General features: G+C 46.0%; 1 protein-coding gene across 4 annotated transcripts in view; it reads right to left on the reverse strand.

Annotated features, from left to right (window-relative positions):
* HELQ (helicase, POLQ like) overlaps positions 1-18412 on the reverse strand; it is a 938511-nt gene that overhangs the window by 435967 nt on the left and 484132 nt on the right. For all 4 annotated transcript variants that reach the window (XM_069630384.1, XM_069630383.1, XM_069630386.1 and 1 more), the window contains one exon: positions 10994-11135. In XM_069630384.1, the coding sequence (XP_069486485.1) occupies positions 10994-11135 (142 nt within the window). The remainder of the gene's footprint in view (positions 1-10993; positions 11136-18412) is intronic.

Genomic DNA, 18412 nt, shown 5'->3' on the forward strand with positions numbered 1-18412 from the left:
ATATCACAAACAAAATCCAGGTTATGTGATGCTACAAGTCTGAGGTAACAAGACTGATAATTTGTATTCTTCCTTTAAAATAAAAATTGTTTTAAAAAATAAAAAAATTTAAAAAAAACCTGGAACTCTTCCATTATCTCCATTCTCTCTCTTATTGTTCTGTCGATTTTATCCCATATCAAGCACACCGTTCTTGAATTTTTTTTATACCTTTGTCGATATGCTTGGATCCGGTCTACTGTCGCTCCCCTTTTCATAGTACCTCTGTTTGAGAAATCACAGTTTCCATTCTCTCCATTAAAATGGCATTCAATTCTGCCTGCGTAGCCTTCAGTTTCGTTTCCAGGGCCATTTTTCTTTCACCCACATCTGGCAGCAGAGTCCGTAGTCTTTCATTCTCTAGACTAAGGTGACCATCAGCCCTTCCCACAGTACTGCAGCGTTCTCTTCCCCATCATTCATCTCTAAGTATCTAAGAATTGTGTGTGATGAATCCTGCAGAGTCCTCATAAAGACCCTACCTGAAGTATCCTCCCAGGAGGCCCGGGGAAGGCAGCCGCTACCTGGTCCTAACCTTGGGGGTAGTATAAGCCGGGAGGATCACCTGGGAGGAGAAGGGCCCCAAGTGAGTAGGAGGACTGTTGGGTGCGGTTTTCTGTTCCAAAGCTATTCATTCTGGGGGTTCAAAAAAAACTGTCCTACTAAATCATTTACTAGGTGTAAAACGCCCCCTCCTAAAGTTGCCCACATCTATAAATAAGTGTAAGAACTCTTGTAGTTCCCAAGAAAATGTTTAATGTAGACATCAGAACATTACCATCCAAAGTTCTGATAAAGTTAATTCTCCTATTCCAGGCCAATCATTCACTCCTTTTAATATTCCTCCTGAAAATATAATCAATAATGGACAAGTGCATTTAAAAACACTGAAGAAAGAAAAAGGTAGTTTGAACATTATGGACTTCAAGTCCCACAATGACCAAAGTCCTGGCCGAGGAAGAGGGGTGCAGAGGCACTGGGCTGCAAGGTGCTGTCTAGTAGTGTAAATGACCCACACCTGAGAGGGACTAGGGAGTACAAAGGGCCCCATCAGGTGCAGGCCAGAAGGAGAAGCAGAAGGTTGATTAATTGTCGAGACACCACGTTCCCCGTTTGGGAAGCGGATGCTGGCTTCGAGAGGGTCTCTACCCTCAATGACCCTGTCTGCAGATGTTGTGCAGCAGGAAGCGTCACGCCGAAAAGCTTTCCCCAAAGTAACTTGTACTCCGGTGGCCGACGAGCACCTTAGTGGTTGTGGAGCGAGGAACGCTCCTCTCCCGACCGGCGTGGGCAGCAGGAAGCAGATTACCTTGCAACGGGAATCTTAAGAAGTAGAAGCAGCAGGGGCAGCAGATCGAGTGGACATGTATGCAGCACCCAGTAATTTCACCAGAGTTGTGTGACCCCGGAACGCTCTGTAATCACCCACTGTTAAGAAAATTGAATACTGACTTAAAGTAAAGAAGCGAAAATGTCAGACAGAATAACTTTGCATACCAGTCTGATACAAAACAGCTAGAGTGGCAGTATAAAAACCTTAGGAACAGGCAAGAAGGTTATAAATGTAAATACAAAGATCAAAATAATTGACAAAGCCAAAAGAGGGCAATATTTAAGCAATAGGCCCCGAGCAGGGGGGCATTACCACTTCAGGTAATGTCCCGGGGCCCATAGTTACAGGCTTGAGCAAACCGATTCGGAACAAAAAAAATAAATAGTAAATAAAATAGCCGCCAGGGAAGGGGAAAACGAAGTCTGTTTTCACTTTCCATGGCGGACATTGAAAAAATGTTCACTAAAAATGGCCTCCCTGGAAACGGAAGAAGGGACTACATGTAGTGCCTTCTCTCTTTCCATGGCGGCCATTAAAAAAGTAAACAAAAAAAATGCCCACCATGGAAACGAGAGAAGGGACTACATGTAGTCCCTTCTACCTTTCCATGACGGCCTGTCACAGATCGTGAGTGGACGCGCTGGGGACAGAAGTGTTCCCAGCGCGTCTGCTCCCCAAATGGACTTTAACGAAGGTAAGTGGGGATGGGGGCAGGGAGAGAATGCTGTGGTTGGGGAAGAGGGGAGGGAGAGGGGAAGTGGGTGGCTTGGAGTGGGGGTATTACTGCTGGTAATACCCCAGTTCTGAGCATCCTCACTGGCTGAGAGGCTGCCACCATCCCCGAGCCAACACAGGAGAGGATAACGAGGTGGGGCCCCTGATGGAATGGAGACAATTGGTATCCACATTGTCGGGAACCTCTGTGTCGATTCCAGCGAAGACGACACGCCAGAGGCAGATAGAAGGGTATTACCCCAAGAGACAAGAAGTCCTAGGTGTTGAAGGGGAAGCTCCAGTTAAGTGGGGGTAGGGGGGGAGACAGCAACAAATGATGTGTAAAAGTATGCCAAGGAGCTTGGAACCTAAAATGTTGGGTGTGTTGGTTATGTTTTGTTTGTTGTAAAAACCAATAGAAATGTTTAAAAAAAATACATTATGAAATCATCTTGACAAAACATTGTAGTTGCTAAAAATGAACCGTGGAAGTGTTTTTGTTTCCTAAGAAGGAGTTGTGCTGAACGTTTTGCTACAATTGGAGAGGCAAATAGTTATCATTTATGTTCTAAGTCCAAGTAAGAGACTTTTGGAGCAAGAAGAGCCCGATCATCAGAACTTTGTTGTAAAACAGAAATTTCCTAATCTTGAACTGTTGAAACAAATTCCTGCTTTAAATCAGGGGAAGGGAACATTACCCAGGTTACAAGGAGAAACAGTTATTAAGTTTATGTTGGACGTAACTGACTTTTGTTATATTTTAAATTTCCATATATTCCCTTCAAATGTTTGTTGTATGTATAAGTATGAGGAACAGATTCCTTTTGTTTAGAGTGTTTCCTTTAGTTTATTTTAATAGGCAGGGACATTCTCTTCAGGATAGGGATAGTGAGGCATTTATCAAGCCCCTTTAAGTTACTAAAATGGAATCTTACGAAAAACCATTACAAAGTTGTCACCCTCACATATCTGACCCCTCATACTTGTCTCCGATCATCTGAACTAGCGCCCTTTCCTTCAGGAGGAAATCAAAACACCTCTTTCCCCTTAGCTCCTTGTTAGGCCAAGTACAGACCAGGTCATGGTCTGACCATGACATATACTTCTGCCTTTTTAATTCATGGTAGGAGATTTGCATCCATCAAGATAAAAGCAATCCGCATGTAAAAATATGTGCCTGTGAATGTTAAGTGTAGACTTTCCTTCAACCTATTCTCTCTCCATGTGCCTGTTTCTTAATGCTGTGAAAGGTGTTGACTTCTTTTTTTGTATATCTCGGCACTGGGGTGGCGACTGCCCTAGCCTATCCCTTGCATCTTCCAGGACCATGTTTAGGTCCCCCCCCACCGCTAGGGCCTCTTCTGTGAACATCCCTAGCTTTCAGCTAGCCTCTTGCCAGAACTCACTGTGTCCTGTGTTTTCTGACATATATCAATGCCACAGTCAAGGGGTGCCCTTGGTATAACCCCTTGATGAAGAGATATTGTTCTCTCGGGTCCCACTTAGTCACTTTTATTTCATATGGGCATCATGCAACAATCAGGATAGCCACCCTTGCCCTTTTGCATGTTCCCAATGTATAAAGTAGGTCTGAAAAGTCCTTACTCCTGAGAGTTGATTCTTTTACTTTCAGTATGCGTTTCTCCTGGAGGTACTGAATATACAAACTCATCTTTTTGAAATATCTTCTCAACAATCTTTTGTTTGTTTCCATATCCCCCTGAGCAAGGTGTGGTGGGATAGCCGTCTCACATTGGGCAAAGACGAAATACAGGGAACACACAACAGTAGGAACACCAGGTTTAGAAACTGAAAACCAAATAAAAGGCGATTGTAAACGTCTTATCGATATAATCTACCATTGTTTATCAAACACATTTCTTGGCCATTATAGACCACATGAACAATAGCCTTGTTTATCCCGGACCCTTGCACAAATCCGCCCAGGGATATAAAACCTCTGAGGACACCATTGCAGCCCCATTCATAGCTAATAATCCATAACATTTACCCACCATTGATCTCTCCCATCAGGGGATGGGAGGGGGCCTGTGCCTCTCCATTCCCGTTCCTTCCCCTTTTCCCTCCTCATCACCTCCTTTCTTCCTCTACCTTTTATCCTGTTCACCCAGTATTCGTCTCCTCTTTTTCGCTTACCCATCACTTCCTCCCACCCATACCTTGCATATTGTGCCCCCCACCATTTTTTGTTTTCCCTTTTACTTCTAACCATCCCTCTCTCCTTTTTTCCCTCTGTCTTTCCTTGCTTTTTTCCCCTCATCCACCCCTGTGCATATTCCTTTCACCTCCTTGTCTACCCATATCTTTTCTAACTCTGCTCTACAAGCAGCATCATCTTTTCGGGAATGGAGTAATCAATTTCTGATCTTCCTCAGTCCTGACATTTTCAATCTGCTCTGGGCCCCTTTCTGTCGATCTGACCCTGTTAACTCACCACTCTTATCCACCCCCGTAAGCGGCTCTGCCTGTACCAATGTATCTGTCACCCTTTGTATGTCGTACCCTGTGACCAGCCTGTAAGACCCCCCTTCCCCCTTGAACAATAGGGAGAAGGAGTACCCCCACCTGTACCAGACAACATGTTCCCTCAATCATAAAGTCAGTTCTCTGTACATTTTGCACCTTGCAAGCATGTACGTTGAACGGTTCAGGAAGATGCCCATTTTAGAGCCTTTACAGTTCACCTTCACGGCTCTTCTGGCTTTATTCAGGATTCTCGCCTTCACCGAGTGGTAGTAGAATCTTGCTCCACCACCTTGGGTTGCCCTGTGCCCACTCGTCCGCCTCTGTATGCTCTGTCACTTTCAGACGACCTTCATCCGTGAAAAGTAGGTTAAACATCTTTTGAACTGCCTTCTCCATGTCTTCCGTTGATTCCTTGTCTATTTTCAGAATCCCAATGAAGCAGAGATTACACCTCCTTTCACGGTTTTCGATTTCATCTAGGCAGATTCCTCCTTTCTTCTTTCCAGCTCTGACAGTCTGACGTCAATTTGTGTTCCCAGTATGTCTACCGATGATGGATTCATCTGCAGGCTCTGAACTCTCTCTTCCACTGCTTCCACCGTCTCCTTCAGCTGGTCTAGCCAGAGACTTACTTTTGCCCTCATTACTCTGATCTCATCTAGTATTGTTTTTATATCTCCTCTGGTGGTGGTGGTGGTGGTGGTGGTTTGGTTGTCTTCCCCTTGATCCTGTGACGGGGGGGGTCCCCCCTATTTTTTATTAACCCCACTCTTGTTCTCTTGCTGGCATTTCTGTAAGGAGATCTTCCAGATCATTGTGTCCTTCTAGGCAGTTGTAACTAGATCGTTCTCCTCTGCTCCAGTCTGTCCATCCCATATCCCCCCCGGCCCCCTAAGTATTTCTGAAATTTTATTCTCTTCACTACTTTCAGGACCCGAAAAGGGGCCTGCACTGCTATTGCCTTACCATATCTCTTTGCATACTGGGGGCTTTTACCGTTTTTATATCCAGTCCTCTTCCACCTCTTTGACTAGATCACCACCTCAGGGGCCCTAGGCAGGGTGTTTTCCCATCTCCTAGGGGGATCAGCCACCCTTCACCTCTGCATGCCTGATTGCTCCTGCCAGGATCTCCATGCCGTGCCTGGCCTTGGTAATTCTATATGTGGGGGAGGCGTTTGTCTTGCTTCGGGGACTGGCACATAGCGTGATTACACCATGTGTGGCTCTAAGTGTGCCGATCATGGGTGCCTTGGCTCACTTATCTCCCTCTTGCTACTTGGCAGACGTCCTCAGGTTCTCGCCACTACTGCCCCACTTGCTCACTGGGTCTTCGTTATGGGTCTCTTCTCACCGTGCCGCAGTGAGGAACACCCTCCAGGGTGCTCCGCTCTGTATTCGTGCTCGATAAGAAAAGAGGGATGGGAGGGCGTCCCTGCACCACTGCCTTGTGATATGCCCAGGAAGTTTTCTCTGCCGTCAGGAGTCATACCCTCGGGGCACCTGAGGCTGTGAGCCTCTCCTCCTCCCTCAACCGGTCTGGCCTCGCTTCTCTCGAGCCGCTTCAATCCCTGCTCTCCTTCTGCTGCTCCTGCTTCACTGATTGTTTCTCCAGACCCTACTTACTTCCTGGACCGTACCTGGTGAGGATTCCCTCTTCGCCACATGATCTTGCTTGCCAGGTCGTTCCTTACTCCTTGTCCTCGAGAATCACATGCAGCTCTTCTTCAGCTCAAGGCCTGAGATGCAGCTTCTCATCATCCTCTGCCATATTCCCTTCTACCTTCCGATGTGGGAGGGGTTATCTCGTCTGTCTGCGCATTGCCCACCTCTCCAGGGGAGTTTGTCACATGTTCCAGGGTATGGCAGGTTTCATCTTGCTTTCCCAATCATTCATCTATTCCAGTAATTATTTTATACAGTGTTTTCTTGCAGTTCAGAGTGGGTTGGATAGCAGAGCTAAACTAGTGGCATTTTGTTTAGCCTGAATGCTTGGGTTGAGCAGTATTTCAAGCCAAATAGTCAGCAGGCAGGTATGTACATAATGCAATTGCATTAAAATATATTCAGACAACGGGCACAATTCACAAATAAGAACAGAGGATTATGTTTAACATGGATGTCTGGGTTATGGGTTGTGCATCAACCTTATCTTTGTTAGGGAACACTGAGCACATTGCGTAAACAATACGTCTGGGAAGTGTTCAAATTGTCCTGAAGTTCCAGCTAATAAAAACAATGTTTAAATGAACTACAATGTTTCCGGACATGGTCGGATATGGGGGAGAAAGGGTGAATATAGACTATAGGTTATTTAACAACTACTAGCCAATGAGGGATAAGAAAGGACCTTGTTTTAGAGATAAACAAGCAACTTGCTCCTGCTAAATGTGGACAGTGAGGTATGACCTAAGCAGCATCTAACTCTTGCTGATAATGAAGCAGGATGCTCCAAGACTATAAAAATGCTTCGCCCAGGGAGGGCTGGAGGAGTTGTTCAGGCAGAGCTGGAAGAGACAGAAGGCAGACAGGGGCTTGAAGGACCATCCATAGAGAAGCACTCGGGCCACTCTCTCCTATAGAGATGGTAGGGGGGAAGTCCCTTCATTTTCCTTGCCTGATTTTTGAAGACACTAAATTGGATTTCTGGCTTTTGAGTATCCAAAAGACTCTGGCTATTCACTTTTTTAGAACTACTACTACTTTTTGTGGAGCTGTATGCTGTCTAAGACAATCAGCTCACCACCTTTTCACATTTGACTATTTGACACCAGGATCAACTCCAATTGACAACCTTTTTTTGCTGCTTTTTGCCATCCATTGGGATTCTGCTAGGTGGTTTTTAGATTCAATATTTGGGTATTTTTTTTCTTGAAGTGTGCAGACCACAGGCAACCGCTAATCCCAATGCTACCCGTATCTGGAGTACTGCAGGGTTTCTTCCTCTTCCCAGTGATCTTCCATCTATACATGGAGCTGCTGGGAGCCCCCCTAGCTACACAATAGCCACATCCACGAATACCCTGATGACACACAGCTATACCTCAAGATTGACTCCATCAAGGACATCCATAGGCTCAAAACCTGCCTCACACAGATCCACTGTTCAATTACTTGTACTTGTCCTATCCCATCTGGATGGGGGGCAATGCACTCCTCAAAGGAATCCCGTCGTCCTCCCTTGTGCCCCTCACTAGTGTCCTACATGCAGCCACATGCCTCATCAAGGGTCTATGTAGATACAACCACATCACCCTAGCTCTCATCAATATTCACTGGCTCCCACTGCATGCACAAATCACCTTCAAGTCTTGCTGCATCATCTATATCTCTGGCAGACAGTGCACCACCATAAGCCAGGACATGTGCAGACTTGAAATCTGCCGCTGCAAAAAGAAAGGGGTCAGAAAACGAGCATTCTCGGCCTACGTCCCAAGACTATGGAACCTCCTCCCCGTCAGCAACAGACTCACCCCCACGCTATTACAATTCAGAAAAGAATTTTGAGCAGAACAGTCTTCAGTTCCAGAAGCACCGCAAGACCTTCCTCTTTGCTTCTGCCTTCTCTCTTCCTCTCACCTGTTTATGTCCTGTCTGATACTGCACTGGTTACCTGGTTACCCTCTGAACTCGGGCCCAGGTCCCTGCCCCCCTAGTTACACACCCACACTGCCTCCTGGCGACCCCTGCACTTGTGGTCTTTATCTGCAACCTTATAGACCCCTTACCTGCACTTATTAGACACCTGTGGTCTGCACTTTTAACACTCGCACTTGCCACCTGTTGGCCGCACTACTTGTTTTTGATACCATGTCTGTCACTTCTCCATCCTCCCCCCTTCCCCTGCACTTGCGCGATCTCAATCTCACTAGGCATTATTGCTAGATTGTTGTCTTTGTCCTCCCTCTGTTTCCCCTCCCTTGCCTCGTCACGCCTTGAAACACTTGTGTATAGGGGCGTTATAAATGGCATATCATTGCAGGGGGTTGATTGCCTCCTCTCATTACTGATGCTCAGTGACAGGTTTATGCTTTTTCCTACATATATTCCTACCACGGCCTTTACTGAGGGGGTTCTTGGAGATTCCCTGGGGATGGAGGAAAGGCTCTGTGAGGTAGAGGTGACAAATCACGTCACTAGCATGCTGTCTTCTTCTTCACACCCCCTAGTGGCCTCCGCCCAATTTTTTCTGATGAATATATGAGGAAGTCACCAAAATAGAATGTGTCTCATTGGGCAGCATTAGAAGGCACAGTGAGCAGCAGTGGCAATCAAACAAGGTACAGTGACCGGTAAAATGTAAAGCAGAAAAACCTAAAATGACCTGCACATTGGAGGTGGGGTAATCAGTTGTCACATGGTCTCAAGATACACCAATAAACAGATAACACACAGCTTTAACTTAAGATCAATTGGATAAAATACATCCAGCGACAAATGCGGTGTCTCCCTCATCCAAGCCTGGATTGAAGTGCCTACTTGAAGCTCAGTTCGACAAAGACTGAATTAATACTCCTAGGACATCCCACCAAGCAAGCCAAAGTCGATCATTTGATTATTTTGCCAAAGGGATTCACACCTCAACTCTCACCCAGTCCAAATCCCTCAGCTTAACCATCGATTTCACTCTCCTGCAAACTCAAGGCTTTGAGCCCTGGTTCAAGTTTCAGAACAGTTATCCAAGCGCTAATAATTTCCCAACTGGTTGGTAGAAAAGCCCTACCTCCGAGAGCCCCAGATGCCAACATGGAACCTCCGAAAGCCACCAAGGGCACTACAGTACGCCTCTTTACAGGACTAAGAAAATGCTATCTCATTCCGTATTCTCAAGGAGCTGCTCTGGCTACACATTCAAGCACACATCATGTTCAAGACTGCCTGCATTACCTACAACGCAACCACAACCACCTCACTGCTCTACTTGGCTGAGAAACTCAGCATCAGAGGCCAGTGCACAATCAAAAGCCACTAACATTGCTAGACCTGCAAAAGGGAATGCAATTGCATCTAGTCCTTTTCCCGCTATGCACACAGTTTCTGGAATAACTTCCAAATACATATAAAACTGCCCCTTTCATTCTACACTTCAAGAACCACTTCAAAGAACATCATACCAATTGTGCACAGATCCACTCATCCATACATTGTTCCCCCTTCACATCCTAGCTCCACTGCTAGAAGGGGACAAGGAGTCGAATGATGGAGTGTAGACAGTAAATTATGCAGAGTGAACAGTGAGTAAGCTAGGTTGATCAATGAGGCAAGTGAGTTGGCGAGTGAGTGAGGTAGAGGTCAAGGCCAGTGAATGAAAGGCCAGTTTTAGTGTATGAGGAAGAGAGCATGGAATGAAATAAGGGGACCAGATGATGTGGTAGGATGAGAAATGAATTGTTCAGTGGAAGTGAAATAGAGGGGCTAAGCAGTAAATGAGGATTTGAGTGGGGTAGGTTGAGCATCAAATGAGGCTGGCGGGCCAGTATCTGAGGAAGGCAGAGCAGTATCAGAGGAAAGCCAGTATCAGAGGAAATGCTCAGCATTAAGGCTGAACAACATTTGGGCAGGCTGAGAAGTGAACGAGACAGGTTGAGTAGAGTGCATAAAAGCCAACCAACTACATATACACAAAAAGGTTTTATTTCTTTCAACAAACCACATTAGCTACTCTGGCACAAAGAAGGCAATTCTCTGGGTGAAGTTACCAGTTCTGCACACAAGCATATTTGAGTTACCAGGTGAAAATTCCACAACACCAAAATCCTTTGCAGGGAGACCCTAACGCAGATGGGCTACGAATATAGAGCTCTGCCCTACAACTGGCGAGTGAACACCGAATCCACCAGAGGTAGGAGGCCACCCTGCTCTAGCAATCCCTCAACCGATTACAAGCCACAGTTCAGACGTGGGTGCATTAACATCATAACTTTTTAATTTTTTTTTAGAGGAAGCAATCAATTTGTCTTGGAATAGCAGCAAACTAATACATTCCATCATTCCAGGCATTCTAACAAAACAACCTTCAAAATGCCTCTGCAAACCCAGGTTCCCTCGAGTATTACAATACGAAGGGCAGAACAAGTACAGCTTCCAAACCAAGGCAGAGAGAACAGAAAAACAAAACCTAATGGGACTCCTCAAATAATCTGTTACATACACTTATGGGGATACAGGACATGTATAGCATCATTGTCCCAAAAAAATATCTGGGGACCCAAGGATATTGGCTTAATGGCCACTTATCAGTATCGTCTGGAGCTAGCGGACCATTTTACAAAAGTTACAAAGCGTTTTCATGAATGTGTGAAAGTAGCACTAGTGAACATATTTTGCATTAACACCATCAGATGTGAAGCAAAAGCACATAGCCTGGTCTTGATATACATCAGACACGCATCACAAACAGAATTATTTTAGTACACATTACCAGTCTCTTGTCTTTTTCCTGTATTATAAGGATACTCTCACCAGAAGTGTCAATCCCAGCACGACCAGCTCTGCCAATCATTTGCTTATACTGAGCCCTCTTCAAGAACTCTCTGGCGACATACGGTGCTCGCAATATAACCCTATAAAACACAATTCTAGCATGAGAAATGTATGACCATAGTTTGTCAGAATATTTCAGGACAATGTAACGCAACCTAATCAAATGAGATGCATGCAACAGATGGTTTAGCTTAATTTTACACCATACAGAACTTGTTAAAAAAAAAAAAAACTGAGTAACCTTCTGCTTGAGTTTTTGCAGCCATCATTTTTGACCCTGCGCATCTACCTTTATCTAAGCCTCAGCTCTGCGACAACCATCAAGCTTTAAGAATATGAAATCTGAAAAGTAAACCGCTGCACTGGTTGTTACTGCGGTGTGGTGGACGCAGAGAGCCTTTTGCAGGCATTCCATATCATTGTGCTGTGGTTAGCCATGGAGAGAGCTTTGAGACATCGGAAGCATTAAAATCTGCAAACAGCGCGTCAGCTGCAGCGCTGGCAGTTACAGTCGTAGCGCTTTGGGCACCTGGGGGCATCGTACAGAGTTATGCAGGAGGGATTGGGTGCAGGAATTGGAGCACTCAGTGGGCGCTGAAGTTGGGAATGCCAGAGACGCAGCTATCCCCCTTGCCAATCAAGCCTGTTGGGAGCTGCGCGAGGGGCATGCACTGGAATCTTGGTAAGTGGCTTCTGTATAAAGAGAAACCAATGTATGCTCTATGAAGCAGGCAACACAGCAAATATGACGTCCACTGCTCAATCTAACAAATTCTAAATTTTAGCAAGTAGTCAACACAAAATCTCAATCAGCCAGTACTCCTTTCTCCCGTCCCTCAACTGTGCCCCCCCCCCCCCAGCTGCTCAAAGGGTACAGCCTGAATAACACGTTTTCCTAATAAGGCAGATGTAGTTAATGTCCCCAACATCTCTAGAGTTGCCATTTCTGCAGAGACAGGCTTAGCAGAGACTACAATAGATACTCATGAGAACCTAGCTTACTGGGAAACTACATCCTTGGGCAACTCAGTCTTACAATAAATGGATCCCGATTGCCATTCTCTGGATACTGATGGACAGCTTTTGAATCTTTCTGGTAACATTCAAAATTAACAACAACTTTGATCAAGCATTATATCAAATCCACCAGTTCAATTTGAGGATTACAATCCCCATAACAGAACATATAGTGATGTGGGTATGAAGTCACCTTCACCTGAATTATTCATCCCAGAATTACACCTCATTCATTTCAAATGGGCTCCAACTCTATCAAGGCCCTGAACCCTAATCTAAACTCTTATTTGTTTTAATTTTAAGATGTGCCATCTGAAAGGCTGCATTCTTGTACATCAACATCAACCGTTTCAATGTAGTGATACCCTAATAGGGAATACTCAGACTTCTTGTTGTCATCTAACATCTCCTGATCATAGTTCTCAAGCTCTAAACAGCAAATCTAATGTTATTACCAACATTAGGGATGTGGACTTCGACCAAGATGATCAAGTGGGCTGTCATGACTAAGTTCTGAACTTGCAGATCTCTTCCGATGGTGAACTTCATGATCGACCTCTGGAATTGGGTATGTCTTTGGCTGGTGTCTGGACGAGAAGCGATGTAACCTATTTCTGTAGAGAGCCAATCTGCCGCCTGCGATATAACAGGTAGCTGGAAGACCCCCCTGTAGAAGATGGGCCTAAAGGTGGAAACCCTCTGGGGAAAATAATTCCAATGCAGTAGATGACAGGACTAATCAAATTGAAAATCAGGCTGGAAGAGTAGGAAAACTGATGCTAGGTCCCAGAGGATTGCAGAATGATGGAGCGTGGGCTAGGAAGCACACACCTGAAAGGAGGAGGGCCAGAGAGCATGAATAAGGATATCAGGGTTAAGCAGGCAGGAAAATAAGTAAAGAAGGATCAATGGTAAGGACAAACTTACTTCAGAACAGCATCCATCAATAAGGTAGAAAGTTGTGATGTGCAGAGCTCGTTCCTATTCGGAACTTGTGTGCCATAGCGGACGAGGGAGCAGCCATCATGAATATAGACTAGACCATTAACTGCACCCTTGCATGAAGCAATAACGAGCTCCCAAAGTCCCGTGATATTTGGGAATCATGACAGTATGCCCCCTCAACAAGCCCCGGCCGCCAGGCTTACCCAGATGAAGGTGATGGAAGTTACGCTCTAAAGAAGGTGCATGAACGAATCGTACAGGCTCCCATGATCGATCACAAGGGGGGTAAAGCCTTGCCAAACCACCAGGTACTATAATGTGCCACGCAGGTATCTGGAATTACATATGCCGGCAACCTCAAACTCAGGAACTCCCTTCTTGTAGATGGGACGAGGCAATTTCTGTGAGTGCGGAAAAGGCTTTGATGACCGGGGCGAAGGAACAAGGAGTGAAAAACGGGGTGGTTCCTGTTCCAGGAGGGAGGTAGATGAAGTCTAAAGGTCACAGAATGTATCCTTCATACAATCTTGATTGGACCAACACAGCATGGTGCCAGCTTGAATGGAACGAGATAACCAGGTAAGTATTTTGATGCCAACCATATCTGGTCTCCACACTTTTTGGAATTGGGACTCCTTCGTCGATATGCAAATATGTTCCCGAGCATGAAGCATGTGTTCATTGGTCGACTTATGACCGTCATGAAGTCCTTTGCCTAACTGGTTGTAAATAGTATTTGGGTTTCAGATCCAACGGAAGGCTTGAGGATGGAATTGATAAGTATAGAAAGGTGAGGTATTGATGGAGGATTATGATATACAAATTCTGCTATCAGTAATAGCAATGCCCAATTGTATGCAAATGCAGTGGAAAAACAGTGAAGGAATTGTTCTAGTACCTGGTTGACACATTCAGTTAGCCCATTGGATTGAGGGTAGTAGCCAGAAAACAGATTGAATGATGTGTAATTCCTTGCATAACTGTTTCCAAAATGAGGACGTGTATTATGATCCTCTATCTGATATTTTAGACTGCGGAAGACTATGAAGATACAAGATCCCTCGTATAAACATCTGAGCCAACTCAGAAGCAGCAGGAATCTTAAGCCTAGAAACAAAATGTGCCATTTTACCAAAACGATCTGCTGGGATGGTGGTAACTCGACAATAACATCTGTGAAAATAGACTGCCATGGTCTATTCAGTACAGGTAGAGGCAACAACTTTCCAATGGTACTGTTGTTGGAGTATTTGCTTGGGCACAATTAGAACATAAGGCTACTTGGTCCGAGACGTCTTTTTTCTAACCAGGCCACCAGAAGTATCTGGACAGCTGTTCAGCAGTGGCTTTATAACCTTAGTGTCTGGTGGCAGGTATATTGTGACCCAACTTGAGTGCCTATTCTTAGAGATGGGTTGCAGGAACAAAAAAGGCAGTTCTCCTCAAAAGGCGAATCCTTGTGGACGCAATCCATCATGTGCATCAAAAGTGGAACCGTTCCTAGTTTACTGAGTAGCCTGAAAAACGTGAAGAAAGGGCTGTATTAAAAAGACAAAGTTCTTGTTGGCCAACGGATGTTCAGGTAGGACGGGTGACAAGAAGGGATGTTTTTTCGAGAAGTGCGCCAGCAAGGACCTTCTAAGAACCAGGTAGATAGGTCAAAGTCAAACCGGACAAAAAAATAAGCCCACCTGGCTTGTCTACTGTTCCGGCAGTCGTATTGCTGTAGACTATGGAGATTCCTATGACCTGTCCTGAATTCAACACAATGACTGGCTCCAAGAAATAGATGTCTCCATTCCTGGAATGCAGATTTTTTTAATTGAATTGATTATTTATATAGCGCCTACACACAATGTGTTTCAAAGCGTTTCAAGGCAGGGAAGGCACAAGGGAGAATACAGTGACATTCTTACAAGTTCTTGATACATAAGAATGTGAAATTAACTATCATACATGGCACTATATTTCAGATAGTGCTGGAGGGGGAAGAGGGAGGAAAAAACAAGTGAGGGCGGCGGTGGGGGGGGGAGACGAACAAGCTGCTACCATACAGGTCAGGCGACATTACTGATCGAGCAAGAGCATGAACAATGATAAGGAGGGGAGGGGGATGCAAAGGAGAATGAGACAGGTAAGCGGCTACCTTACTAGGTCTGTCAACAATTGAGGTAGTGGCGGATTGAACAAGAGGTGATGGGGTGGGGGCAGCAACAGGGAGAAGGAGAGGAACACAATAAGCAACTATTGTACTAGGCCTGACGACATTTCAGATAGTGCTGGAGAGGGAGGACAAACTGCTATCATACAGGTCAGGAGACAATTCTGATAGAGTAAGTGCTAAGGAAACAGTGAAGGGAGAGGGAAGAGGAGAGAGGAGAGGAAAAGCAAGAAGAGGGATTCAGATGAGCAGATATCTCAAGCAAACAACAGGCGGGGGCGAGATACAACAGGCAAGCGTACAGGCAACCAGGGGGTGGGTGGAGGTTAGAGAAAAGGATAGGAGAGGCAGGGATAAGGGGGAACAGATGATTACAACTAAGCTAAATGCATGTAAACACAGCCAAATTTGAAACTAAGCTAAATGCATGTAAACAAAGCCAAATTTGAAACTAAGCTAAATGCAGGTAAACACAGCCAAATTTGAGAAGCACCCAGGTACAGAAGTTACAAGTGGGTGTGAACGGGGGGGGGCGCTGTTGCACACATAGTGAATGGCTGCCTGAATAGAGAGCTCCGACTCGAGCAAGATCCTTATAGAAATTGATCCTTCCAGGGGCCGTCCAAACATCAAACGCAACGAGGAACTAAATCTGTGCGGGAGCTCCATGGAACAGGCACGCTAGACCGTAGGCAGAGACTGGCGGAAGGCTGTGTGGGGGAGGGGCAGTGTAAAAACGTTGCAACACCAGCAACCCCATGATACGGCAGTAGCAGCAGTAATACATATGAGAAAAGCCCAAATACGGAGTGAGCATCGACCCAAGCCACACAGGAAAGTCAAACAGACTCAAGCGCAGCGAGACAGAAGCATATTCAAGACCGGAGTCGAAAAAAATAAACCGGAGCCCCAACAGTGACCCGGCGAACCTGGCACATTAGATAAGATCCCAAGGGTGTGCCCTGGGAGCAGACGGCTGCGTCCGCCAAGGAACGTTCTGGGACAGGCAGTGTCCAGAGGGGAGTTTGAAGCCTGTGGAAGGGCGCAAAATCTAACACAGCCCTGGCAGCGACGGCTGTGAGCACACACCCTCATGAACACAGAACACGGCCTGAGGGGGGCTGCAGCCGCGGACCCGGGGACACGTTGGGGCCCCACACTGCTGGAGACGCCACCAGCTGCAATACAACTGCACTCTGGGCCACTCGCACCGAGGAGGAGCCTGGCGGCCGCTGAGAGCGACACCCGGCTGGGTACGTGCAATGGCACACACAGAACCCCAACAAATCCTGTCAGCGGGAAGAGTGCCGGACTGAAAACTACTGCAAAAAAGGGTAAATACCATCACAAGTATTTATATTCTGTGACGATCGAACGTTTTTGGCAGTGCTTGACCGTATTTACCCATTGTGGTCACGGGGAGCCACCTGAGACTTCCTAGACTCGGCTGGTATATACGTTACTGGAAGGGAAGGGGCTAAACAAGATACGCGAAAGCGGCGGGAGCTGGCAATGGGTATATTTAGAAATTGAATCCTGGACATTTGGCGCTCATTGAATGTGTTGAGGTAGCAAATGGAACATATATACACGCGGCATAAAGTACTTGCAACTTGCACCATACGAGCAAAGTATTAGCGGTGCAAATCATACAAGGGGAAACAGCCTCACACCCATACCATAAATCCTCTATGGCCAGGTGTGTGTGAAACGCTGGATGGCACGACTGTGAAACAGGACGTGATAAAAGCAACAAAACAAAAAACAAGACTGAGAACAAGGGGGCCGTTCCAGACTACCTACACACCCTCACAGTACTCCCACCAGGGCACCCTAGAAAGAGCACTGTTACAGAGGAGGCCCGGTCATCAGCAGTTACCGTAGTCTATCCAACTTCAACGTTCAGCACTGGTGGGCGCCCTCCTCGGGAGAAGCACATGCTAGTCTTTGGAGCACGTACAAACTGTTGCGCAGATCGAATCACCGCCCACATTGCAGCAGACCCCTGTATGGAACACTGAGAAAACCTGATATCACGTCTGAAAGAACTTGGGTGAAGCCAAATCCTTAATACCATAAAGGTGTTACAGACGGCACAACGCCATTGGAGACGGTTGGGGCAGATTTGAGTGATTGGAAGCAAAGTGTAAACCAGCTACTTCATTTTAAAGCAACTACACTGTGCCAAGAACACCAGAATGAAATAGCCTCATATTGATACAAATACGTGGGAGAACACAGTCCAATCTCGGGTGCAAACCTGCGCTACATGGGACTCCACGAGAAGAAAGGTTCAGGAACCAAGAAAACCGGCCTGATGGACTCTTTTGGTAGCTCCCAGCTGCTTGGGACAACCGCGATGACACCATCCATGTCTGACAATCATGCTGAGACCCCACTGACCCAAGAGAAGATCGCTTAACGAAAATTGTACAAAACGGCTTTTTAGCAGTGAATGTCAAGCTAGATGATATAGTGGCAACCATTGGCTCCCTGAAGGCAACGGTGGAGAAGGAGAGTGCAACACGGAAGCAGAAAATCGGATCAGTACAAACGAAGATACGATAACCGAACACAGCCGTGACATAGCGCAACCTTAAAATGACCTACAAAAAAACCCAAAACAAGTGTGAGGATCTCGAATCACGATCCAGAAGAAATAATATCTGGATTGTTGGAATCTCAGAGTCCTTCTCGATGAAAACCCTGATATATGATATGATATGGCATTTGTAACGCGCCTATACACAAGTGTTTCAAGGCGCGATGAGGCAAGGGGGGGAACAAAGGGAGACAGACAGTGATCCTACTAGGCCAGGTGACATGCAATTGCAAGGATAGAGGGGAAAGGGAGAAGTGCAAGGAGGAAAGGGAGAGGGGAAAGTGCATTACAGGCTCAATAGCTGTTATGCTCACCTGGCTCCCACAAAGGCGTCGATCTGGACTGGACTGCTGCGGTCTCCACCAATGTGACGCATAGGGCCGAGATGACGGACTGGACAGGCCCACCTAGCTTCGTTTGCTTGGCCCGTAGGAATATTCTTCTGATGATTTGAAAAGATGAGCGCTCCATCCTGCATTGAGCGCAGAGGCGCGTAGATAACCAGTTGCTTCACTGGCTCGAAGGAATTGGTGAGTTCCAGGACAATATTGACTCAGATATTCCCGGCAAGACGCCGTAAGTATGTAGTTGGTAAGAGTTCAAATGCCTGACTTTCACTCTTGTCCGATTCC

The sequence above is a fragment of the Ambystoma mexicanum genome, chromosome 6q, assembly GCF_040938575.1.
Source record: "Ambystoma mexicanum isolate Mex_15411 chromosome 6q, UKY_AmexF1_1, whole genome shotgun sequence".
Lineage (NCBI taxonomy): Eukaryota > Metazoa > Chordata > Amphibia > Caudata > Ambystomatidae > Ambystoma > Ambystoma mexicanum.